Source organism: Agrilus planipennis, unplaced genomic scaffold (genome assembly GCF_000699045.2).
Source record: "Agrilus planipennis isolate EAB-ADULT unplaced genomic scaffold, Apla_2.0 scaffold235, whole genome shotgun sequence".
Taxonomy (NCBI): domain Eukaryota; kingdom Metazoa; phylum Arthropoda; class Insecta; order Coleoptera; family Buprestidae; genus Agrilus; species Agrilus planipennis.
Window position 1 is genome coordinate 47560 of NW_020438970.1, and position 11668 is coordinate 59227.

At 40.0% G+C, this 11668-nt stretch overlaps 4 protein-coding genes across 4 annotated transcripts in view; 3 read left to right on the forward strand and 1 right to left on the reverse strand.

Moving 5' to 3' along the window:
* LOC108741696 overlaps positions 1-11361 on the reverse strand; it is a 30589-nt gene extending 19228 nt beyond the window's left edge. Inside the window, exon 1 of the mRNA XM_018476582.1 lies at positions 11120-11361. Within this exon, the coding sequence (XP_018332084.1) occupies positions 11120-11137 (18 nt within the window). The 5' untranslated portion in view covers positions 11138-11361. The remainder of the gene's footprint in view (positions 1-11119) is intronic.
* On the forward strand, positions 357-2563 carry LOC108741691 (coiled-coil domain-containing protein 63-like). Its single transcript, XM_018476578.1, has one exon. It carries the CDS (start codon positions 786-788, stop codon positions 2478-2480), a length of 1695 nt encoding a protein of 564 aa, XP_018332080.1. The 5' UTR covers positions 357-785; the 3' UTR covers positions 2481-2563.
* On the forward strand, positions 6166-7979 carry LOC108741695. Its single transcript, XM_018476581.1, has one exon. It carries the CDS (start codon positions 6252-6254, stop codon positions 7929-7931), a length of 1680 nt encoding a protein of 559 aa, XP_018332083.1. The 5' UTR covers positions 6166-6251; the 3' UTR covers positions 7932-7979.
* Positions 8076-10459, forward strand: LOC108741692 (coiled-coil domain-containing protein 63-like). Its single transcript, XM_018476579.1, has one exon. The coding sequence runs from the start codon at positions 8178-8180 to the stop codon at positions 9858-9860; it is 1683 nt and encodes a 560-aa protein (XP_018332081.1). The 5' UTR covers positions 8076-8177; the 3' UTR covers positions 9861-10459.
* Positions 11362-11668: the final 307 nt, after the last annotated feature.

The following is an 11668-nucleotide window of genomic DNA, read 5'->3' on the forward strand; positions in this document are numbered from 1 at the left end:
ATTCAAAAGACATGGTCGCTGAGCACAGACAAAATGAATGACGCGGAAGTTCGCGTTAAAAAAATCACCACACACGGACGCTACGCTGGTTCGTTGGGAGATATCTAATGGTCGGTAATGGTAATGGGCCTTTTACCTTTTATTAGCCGTGTGGATATAGGCATAATTTGAACCTTCAAGTGCCGTTTTCGTTTTTATCCTATTTATTTTTTGTTATCAGTAATTATTTAGATGCCTGTTTTAGCGAAACAACAAATTATACCTAAACGCAAATCGCAAAACAAAGCACGTAGTTATTTACGAAACTGTTAAATGCTGTGTGCTAATTTAAAAGTAAATTTAATTACTAGGACAAGTAAAACGTTTGCGTCTGCAAATTCAAATTGACCAATGCGAATGTATGTATTGCATTTTTACAATTAACAAAATATATTCATCTGAAATTTTGACTCCGCGCTTCGTTGCTTTTTACTTTCTCCGTTTGTTAAATAACAATCATTCTTTTTGTTTAAACATTAACAACTGTACATGCACTGCCCAAGTGGAGCCACCAACAGATACATGCAAAACACATTTACATGCTCTACACACCAGAGGTTGGTTTTTGTTCTCGATCAATATTAAGCAACTAGAACGTGCAATAATAACGATATTCTTTAATTTTTAAATCATAGAATTCACCTATCATATGGTATATGACAAGTGTAATGTCATTTATTATATTTACATGTTTATTATTGACTTGGTCTTTAGTTTTTGAATATTGAGTTTTATAATTGATAGAAATGGCGAAAGCGACTTACGAGTTGATATGTAAACACAGGAAGGAACTGACCGACGAAGAGATACTACAAATAAAGTTGCAAGAAGAAGCGGAGCTAAAAGGAATTCAAAGGAACTATGGGCTGTTAAACAGAGACTATTGGACGCTTCTGAAGGGAACCGACGCTGAATCGACCAAGACAAAAAGAGTCCTGAAAATCCTGAAGAAGGAACAAAAGAATGTTGGTACCGATTTAGCAATAGCCACATCCTTCTACAAGGTGAAACAGGACAGCGACAACTTCGACACCATTGCGGAAATGGTAAAGGAGAACAGTCAGCTGGATTCAGAAATCAAAAAGAAGAAAACCGAAATTAGAGAAGTCGAGGATACAATAAGAAGAATCCAAAAGACGGTAATCAAGTTGAGAACGGAACAACTGACCGACGAGCAATACAGTAAGAAAAACATCGAAGGTCAAAGGACCGTTGAAGGTTTAGAGAACAAACTGGACATCCAAGTTAAGAAGTTCGGCAACATCATGCGGCAAAACCGAATCCTGAGGGAAGAAATTGACCACTTGCTGAAAGAGCGCAACACTTTTAACACCCTGTGGGAAAGAGCTATCCGTCACGTGGCCAAAGGCAAGAAAATATTCATGGATCTGGTAGAGCAGTCCACGGTGACGTACAATCAAAGGGACGAGTGCGTCCAGACGCTGAACGCCCTGCGACAAAAATGCTACGTCGATTATGTCAAAGATGGCGTGGAAATGCGCGAACTGGAGAGAGTCCACGACCACCAGACGAAACTGTCCCGATTCATGGAGACGAAGGAACAAATCAGGGTGATGAGAGGACTCGAAAGGATAGTCAGGTTGAAGAGGGAAAAAATGCGAATGGAAATGGAACAAACGTCGGAATTGTACATCGGGATTTTGTCCGAAATACAAACCCATTTCAACACTCCCGAGGTAGCAGAAATTTGCAGCATGAGCCAGTGGGATGAAAACGAAATACTCAGGAAACTCGTACTAATATTGGCCATCAACGACCAAATAGAAGTAATATCAAGTGAGCTGAAAGATTTGGTAAAGAGCATTGAGGAGCATCAGCAGATCTGGGCTTCTCGGCAGGAAAGTCAACCAGCAACATTGGCGCTGCTCGAGGAGACACTGGAAACGAAAACCCAAGAAGCAGACGATGCCGCGGCTACCCAGGATGAAATGGGAGAAAAACTGCAAAGCATTTACGATGCAATCGCAAAACTCTTCGCCCAGACCAAATGCGACAGCGGTCCGTTCTTGGCTCTCCTGGGAGACAACACCTACATCCACAAGTACAACGTGCTCCTGTATCTGCAGACGTTGCAAGAACAGATCTGCGACATTATGGCTATCGCGTTGTACAAACAAAAGACAACGAAACGAAAAGGTCAGGATGCGAAACGGGTCGCGCTGGTCATTAAGGAAGATAAATTCTTCCCGTTGCCACAGGACGTCGAAACGTATGTTGGTCACAATCCTTGTCCACTGTGCGTCGAACAAGAAATGGTCAGCGACGTCATCGACATTTTACAGTTTGCTTTTACAAAGGAAGAGGTGAAAACGTTTTTGGTCGAAAGACTCGCCTTACCGGACGGCTTGGATCGTCTACATTCCGTATCACTGTGTCATCTTCCGAAGTCTAGAGAAATTATTCAGAAACGATACCAGTGATTACGGTACTTATTTTAACTTTTGTATGTATAGGTTTTATGTATGCTACTTTTTTATTTACTTTTATTTTAAGCCCTATTTGTTTAAAATGTACTTACGCATATCAGCAATCAATAAATATATTATTGGGATCCGTCAAATGGGTATACACCATCTGGTGGCAAAATTTATAACTCGAATGAGGGAAAAGTTTACATAGGAACTGTGCACGCAAATTGTGAAATTGTTTATTAAAATAGTAAAACACGTTAAAAAAGTAAAAATTTTTTTGCTGATGGAGTCGACGAAGTTTTCTTCTGAAGTTAAATCAAATAAAAAGTTAATATGTTCAGTGAAAAGCTGCAATAGCACTTCAGACGTAGATCTTCACTCTTCACCTACATTTACTACTTTCCAATAAAAACTAACCGTTTTATATATGTAAGAAATATATTCGGAAAATTAGAGAAAAAAGTAAACTAATAGAAGCTTGGATGAAAACAGTAGGTATCAAAGAAGCGAATTCCGGAATAAAATTTTGTTCACGTCATTTTAATGCACATGATTATATTTCAGCAAGTATTTACCATCAGCCGTAACCTTAATATTTAAAACTAGAATCATACTAAAATTATAAAGTGAGAAATTATTTATTCCTGTGTAATTGATTTAACACAATTCTAATGATACGATATAAGTATTTTGAGGTTAAGAACCTACCTGCTGCAATACAACAAAGTTGCAATAATGTGTTTGCAACGTTCTCTTAAATCGGCTTTGCACGTGCAAGTCATTGATATGATATTGCTTAAATCATCCAGAGAATCACCTCACCAATTATATAACGTGAATCACTTTTTAAATCCGAAGTTTGTAAAAAGTAAGCAGTAAACTTGACGGAATTTGAAGGTTAGCTTCCGGATTTGTTATTTCCGAATTTTATAATGTGATTGGCATTAAAAACACGCTCACCTTCAACGAAATTTCCTTTCCGAGGCTTTGTGTCAGCCCAATCACATATTGTGTCAATACTTATCATTTTATCGTAATTTAAAAACTTGGAAATTGCACGGTACACTATAGGAACTACGATAAATTTTCCCTAATCGGCGCCATGTTTTTAGGCTCCACCCATTCGACGGATCCCAATACATAGATCGAAGAAGTCGACGGTTACCATTATTATTTTATGTCAGGTATATGACACAAGGTTTTTTATAATTCTTTTGCAAGTTTTGTACCGTTGGACATTTTGTAAACTATTTTTTCACGATGGCCAATTACGAGATGATATGCAAGCACAGGACGGTGTTCACGCCGGAGGAGATCCTGGAAATGGAGCTGGAACAGGAAAAGGAACTGTCCGGCATCAAGAGGGAGTACACGCTTATGAACAGGGACCATTGGAACCTCCTTCTGGGTTCCGACGCCGAAATGGTAAAGTTCAAAAGTGTACTCAAAATACTGAAGAAAGAATGCAGGAACGTGTCGAACGATCACACGATTGCAACGTCTAAAGCTAAAGTAGCTCAAGATCTGGAGGTACAGGCGCAGATGAAGGAGATGTTACACGAGAACACGATTCTCCGAGACCAAATAAAACGCAAACTTGTCGATATTCGCGAGACAGAAGACCAAATACGAAGAATCAATCGGGAACTGCAGAAACTTCGCATATCCCAACTGACGGACGATCAGTATCAGCAGAAGAACATCGAAGGTCAAAGGACCGTTGAAAAACTGGAAAACAGACTAGACATGCAAGTGAAGAAATTCGGCACAATTACTTCCGACAACAGGAAACTGAGAGAAGAAATCGACCACCTCCTAATCGAACGTACCTTCTTCAACGTCCTGTGGGAGCGACAGGTAGGCGGGATGTACAAGAGAAAAAAATGCCTCCTAGATCTTCTGCAACAGGCGACCGTAGCCTATAACAAGAGGGACGAATGGGTCGCCACCCTGGACGCGCTACGATCAAAAGTATATAAGGACTTGGTGATGGACCGCGAGGAAATGAACAAACTCCAGCACTTCCTGGATCATAACGAAAAGTTATCCGATTTCATCGAAACGAAGCAGCAGATCAGATGCATGAAAGATCTAGAAGCAATAACACGTAGACGGAAGCGCTTGGAACGACTGCGGGACCAGGAGAAGTGCGAACAGTATATGGCAATAGTTTCAGAAATACAATCGGCGACTCAAGAAACGGACACGAACCAGATGAGAGCCGTTTTCCTGAAACAAGAGGCCGAGAACGATTCCAATTTCCTACTGGTCACTCACATAAACGCGGACATCGACAACATAGGCATGAGCTTACAGGAATTGGTAGCAGAAATCGAGGAGAAGCAGTTAGTCAATCAACGCAGGGCCGAACTGCAGGAGCAGAAGATCGAAGAGCTGACGCTTAAACTTGAAGAGGCGACACAAGAAGCGGACGAAGCCGAGGCCGAACTCGCGGAGAAAACTCAAAATCTCGATACCATTTTCGCGGCCGTCGACCGGGTCTTCACGAATATCAAATGCAGCAAGACGCCGTTCATGGAACTCCTCGGCGACAACGAAACCATCAACCGGTACAACGTCCTGTTGTATTTGGACGCGGTCCAGAGCAAAATATACGATGTCGTTTTGACGGCGTTGTTCAAGCAGAAAACTGAAAAGAAAAAGAACGCGCCACCAACGAAGATCATAGAAACGGACAAATTCTATGCGCCGCCCCTTGATGTTGACGAGTATGTCGATAAGAATCCGTGTCCCCTATGTGTGGAGCAGGAAATGGTCAGTGATGTTATTGACACCTTGCAGTTTGCTCGTACGAAAGAGGAAGCCGCTCTTCACTTGTCTGATAGATTAGCCTTGCCCGATGGAGCTTTTAGTTTACATTCCGTCTCGTTCTGTCACCTCCCGAAATCCAGAGAGATCATACAAAAACGGTATCAATAATACGGGTCATCATTTTGTACATATGCTTAGGTTTTATACAATTACATGTTGCTTTATAATTATTTACGTATAGTCGTTTTTCCAATTGTTAGAAACGTTTTTGTTGATAATAAACAAATAAAAACAAAAAAGTTATTTCCGTGAAATATTATTCTGAAAATTCATTTTTGAATTTTTTGCCCAGTACACGCTACCTCAAATTAATGAGGAAAAAATTGTTGCTGTTGTCACGCCCCCGCCGGGAATCGAACCCGGGACCTTTGGCTTTACGCACCAATGTTCTACCACTAAACTACGAAAGGTGACAACAGCAACAACGACAAACTGACCTACAAGGTTAACGATCCGTCAGTTTTTATTAACTTAATTATATATCGATTAAATATACGAAATCCTATGATATTGTTAGTTACTTAATAGTGGATTAATATGCAATATTAATTTGAAATCATTTTTTCTGTTCTGTTGTTGTCATCTCTCGTAGTTTAGTGGTAGAACATTGGTGCGTAAAGTCAAAGGTCCCGGGTTCGATTCCCGGCGGGGGTGTTACAACAGCAACAATTTTTCCCTCATTAATTTGGAGGTAGCGTGTAGTAAGCATAAAATTCAAAAATGAATTTTCAGAATAATATTTCATATTAAACTAACTCACTTCGGAAAGATGTCTGAATTGTGTATATATGTTTCACATGGTGGCCAAAGTATCAGGAATTTGGGTACAACGATATCAAGAAATCTGCGATTTTATTTTATACTTTGAATGTAAACGTCATTTTGAAACACTGCCCATTTTTTTTTGTACTTTTTTTTTGTAAGTTTTGTGAAGCTGATATTTATAATATGGCCAATTACGAGATGATATGCAAACACAGGACGGTGTTCACGCCGGAGGAAATCCTGGAAATGGAGCTGGACGAAGAAAAGGAATTGTCCGCCATCAAAAGGGAATACACGCTTATGAACAGGGACCATTGGAACCTGCTCATGGGAACCGATCCCAAAATGATAAAGTTTAAGGGAGTTTTAAATATTCTCAAGAAAGAAAAAATGAACGTGTCGTCCGATCTGGATATTGCCATGTCCACTTCCAAAGTGCGGGGAGATCGCGAAATCGAAAAGACAATAAAAACCATGGTCCAAGAAAACAAAATACTCCACGGAAAAATCAAACAGCGTCTCACAGACATCCGCGAGACCGAAGATCAAATACGTAGGATCGGTAGAGACGTTCAGCGACTTCGTAATAGTCGGTTGACCGATTTTTTGTTCCAACAAAAGAACATGGAGAGCTTGAGGACAGTGGAAAAGCTGGAAAATCGGTTAGATTGTCAACAAAAGAAGATTGGTGTAATAACTGCAGAAAATCTGAAACTCAGAGAACAAATAGATCACCTTCTGAACGAGAGAGCCTCTTTTAACATCAAATGGGAGCATCAGATAATGAGCATGTTTAGAAGGAAAAAATGCCTGCTGGATCTGTTTCAACAGGCAACCGTGGCATACGACAAGAGAGGCGAATGGGTAGCAAGTTTGGACGCGCTGCGGCATAAGGTTTACAATGATCTTCAAATTAATCGCGAGGAGATGACCAAGCTGCAGTATCTGTTGGACGACAACAACAAACTCTCCAATTTCATCGAAACGAAACAACAAATGCGAAGAATGTTAGACTTGGAACAAATAGCAGCGAGCAAGAAGCGGGAAAAATTTGGAAAGATGACGATACAGAGGTCTTTATATTCCACAATTATTTCGGACATCCAGGACCTCACAGGACAGACTGACATCAATTCGATAACGGTCTGCTTCGCGAAACAACAGACCATAAACGATTCGCAATTCACTCTCATCTCTCACATGAATATCGAAATTGAAGAGATCGGCAAGACACTGACGACCCTATCGACGGAGATAGAGAAGCGCCAGCAGATTCGCGACAGCATGGCCGAGTTACAAAAAAGCAAATTCGAAAAACTGGCGTCTACTGCGGAACAGCTGGAGGAAGAAATCGCTCAGCAAATGGAAGAGATACAAAGGAAAGACGGATGTCTCGGCGAAATCTTCAACGGCATCGCCAGATTATTTGGTATGTGTAAATGCGACAATTCGCCCTTTTTGGCGCTGCTGGGCGAAAACTCGTCCATCAATGGCTACAACGTCCTGCTGCATCTCGAGGCGATCCAGGCAAAATTGTACGAAATGGTCCTGCAGGCTATCTTCAAACAAAAGATGGAGAAGAGACATCATGGGGCGGACGGATGGGTCATTCAACCCGATAAGCATTATCCACCGCCTTTAGATCTGTCCGAAATTGTCGATGAGAACCCCTGTCCACTGTGCGTCGAACAAGAAATGGTCAGCGACGTTATCGACATCCTACAATTCGCCCAGACGAAGGAGGAGGTCGCACAATTTTTAGAACAACGGTTGCAGTTACCAGATGGCATGGACAGGTTGCATTCTGTATCGAACTGCAATCTACCCAAGTCAAGAGAAATAGTCCAGAAACGATACCAGTGAATTTAAGAGTTTATTAAGTTGTTATTGTGGCCATTTTATGCCTTAATATTAAACCGTTTGAAAAGATGAATTTGGATTTCTATAGATAAGATACTGCCAATAGTTTGACGTCAAGGAAGTACGTCATTTGTCTGTAATATTGAGTAGTGGTAATGTCAATGTGAAGGGTTGGAATTTCTTAAAAAAGGGGTGGGAATTTTAGAGGTTTGTGGGGAGTTCCGATATATATAATAACAAAAATTTAAAATGAGTATTTACAAAAGAATGTTGGCCTGTGGGAAACGGGGGGAATATGACGATGACGAAATGTTGGAGGTTGAACTGGATAACGAGAAAGACCTGAATCGTTTGAGGAGGGAATACAAAATTTGTGACAAGGAACATTGGGCGCTGCTCAAAGGAACCGACAGGAATTTGGCCAAAATGAAAAAGGTGATCAAGATATTCAAAAAGGAACACAAAACCGTAAACTTGGATCTCGCGGTCGCAACGTGCGACCCGAAAAGGGAGCAGGATATTGAAAACGCGTTAAAAATCAAAAAACTGATGAGAGAGAGCAACAAACTGGACGAGAAAATAAAACAGGCAAGAAGTAACAACAGCGGACTAGAACAGCAAATTAGAATGACAGAGAAAAATATAAAAAAGTTAAGGGCCAGCCGAGTTACTGATTTGAAGCATCAGAAGAAGATTCAGCAGAGTAACTACCAAATCGAACGTCTTGAGAAAAAACTAGAAACCCAAAACGAGAAATTAGGGGCAATAACAGGAGAAAATCAAAAACTGAGGGAAGAAATAATCGATTTGATAAACGAACGGAATCGCTTCAACACATCATGGGAAAAAATGATCAGTAAACTGTATAAAGGTAAAAAGGTGTTGATGGATCTCTTTCAACAATGCACTGTCACATACAACGCCAGAGACGAATGCATACAAAAACTGAAGTTTTTACGTTCAAGGGCTTACAGTGACTTCAACAGGGACGTGGATTCCCAGTCTGCATTGGAGCGCAATTTGGATCATCGGTGTAAACTTTCAAATTTCATAAGAACCAAACAAATCAAGAGGCACACGGACGACCTGAAACAAACAGCCCAAAAGACTAAACGAGCCCACACAATAGCTCTCCAAATCAAACGCACTGCATACGAACACGTACTGGACGCAATAACAGAATTAACACATGCAAAAGAACTGCCTGTCGTCATGCAGGGATTTCTCAAAGAGGACATCGCAAACTTCTCTAAATTCAATCTTATCGTACGTCTGAACGATGAAATTGAAGAAACGGGCAATGCCCTTCGAGAAACACAAACAAATATCGAACAACTCCAGGCAAAGCACAAAAATATATCCAAAAATCACGAACAATTACTAGCAAATCTAGAGGAAAGACTTAAGAAATCCATCGAAGAAGCAGACGCCGCTGAAACGAAGACAAGAGAACAAGACGGAAAACTGCGTCAAATCTTTGAAGCGATACGGAACCTGTTTGAGAAAGCTGAGTGTGACGACACCCCTTTTCTCAGTTTACTGTCAGATAACTCCACCCCGAATAAGTATAACGTGATTTTGTACTTGGAAGCGGTTGAACAGCAATTTCGTAAATACATACTGGCTGCATTTTACAAGCAACAGTCCGCAGACGTTAGGAAAGCACAAGGGACGATTATTAAGGCAGAAAAGTCACTATTCGAGAACGTCCAGGTGGACGATTACACTTCAACAAGTCCATGTCCTCTGTGTGTCGAATTAGAAATGGTAGGAGACGTAGTTGACACCCTACAATTCTCGTTCACCAGGACGGAAGTGAGAAAATACCTTGAGGAACGATTAGAGTTTCCCGATGGCGCCGACAGGCTGCATTCGGTGTCCCAATGCAACCTGCCCAAATCCAGGGATATAGTACATAAGCGATATCAATAGTGATGCATAATATTCGTTGTTTATCAATTACTACAATTAATTAATTAAGTAGCTGATACGTAAACACGTGTTTCCTTTCTAAGGAAATAATCGTTTCAACAGCAATTACATTGTTAATTTCGTTATTGATTTTGATCTACAACGAAAAAAAAAAGTGATTAGCGTTTTTTTTTTGTGTCTACGCATAATTGTCTACCGTTCGGCGAATTTTTGGAATGCTTCTTACAATTTTACTTTCATTTTTGTTTGCCGCCTGTAACACCCTACAGATATGTACATATATACATGTGTATCAATTAATTATTACATACGTATGGAATAGGAGGAGTCGTGTTACGGTTAAAACACCACACAAAGCGATTGTTATCTTTTAGAAACTGGCGCTTTCAAATTTGTAAATCTAATGTTACGGCTACCAAATTGACATGATCGACTTATATTAGTGCTACCTATCAGAAACAGAGAAAGAACGTCTCTGACAGAAAACGTTTATGGATTGATTGTTTCGTGAAAGCTGACAGGTTTTTCTATTGTAATTTGCGAACAACTCAATTTAACATACAATAAATTAATTCACCGATAATATTGTTATGCAAATCACATTCTATGCAGAAAATAAATAAATTTTGTAATCTTCTTTCGTTTTCTACTTTGCTGAAAACTGTTTTGATTGGATATTGTCATAAAAAATAGTTTACGAAAAGTAAATCGAAGTTTTTAATAAACTAAAATAAAGCACTATTTATGCGGGTTCATACCATGCATAATATATTTTCTAAACACTTCAGAAATTAACTCAGACTGAAACGCATAAATTAATATTTACCCATAGAAGAATTTTAGAATCTTTTAAAGACTTTCAAGTGTAGTTTTAAATCAATAATAAACTAAAATTGGAAAGTATTTGAAACAATTTTATAATATAGGAATTTGGAATCTTTATAAATTGTAATTTTGAAATTTTTTGAATAGTTTACTAAACTTATGTTTATCATTTAAAAAAAAGAAGTTTCACGGTAAGTATTAAAAATTACATTCAAAAAAACAAACTTGCCTATCAATTGTCGTCAACTACTACATTAATTAATTTCAAAGGTAAGATCACAAAACATTAAAATTCCAGATTTCTATTGGCAATCAAACCCCATTTTAACTTGCACTGCACTCCTGGTGGTTATCGACCGGAGGACATCCGCGTCCTCCAGGACGACCAACCCCGACAATCACAACAGCGCACTTACGCAGAGAAAGTCACTTACTATGTGCATGATGGACATCAAGTTGAGGACCGAATTGCAAGATGATGGTATCGGACGGACGTGAGACACGGCAACTAACACCAGTGGTGGACGACGTCTTCGAAGAGGTGGAGGAAGTAATAGTGCTTATGGTTAGAAGAAGAGGAAGAGGAACATAGAGTGCAGCGAAACGTCGTCGTGCGGGCCGCGTGAATTGTAGCAGGAGTGAAATACTAGCGAGCAGGGCGGCAAATACCATTATATATACCCAAGTGCAGCCTCGACAGCCGAGGTCGCGGACCGTGGCCCACGGCTACGTCTATGACGACGGCTCACGCCGAGGAAATTCACTTTCGGCGTCGCCGTAGGACGTCGGCGTCCGTCGTTTTGTTTCATACCAAACAAGTCACTTCTGATATCAGTTTTAACGTATGGGGTTGTCAAAAACACAAAAATTTTAAGAAATTTAATCGAATATAGTACATTTGTCTAAAACTAATGCTAATTGATGATGCTAGTGTGTAGTGAGACAGTAGTACTATTAAGTACTCCATAAATGCTTAGTATATT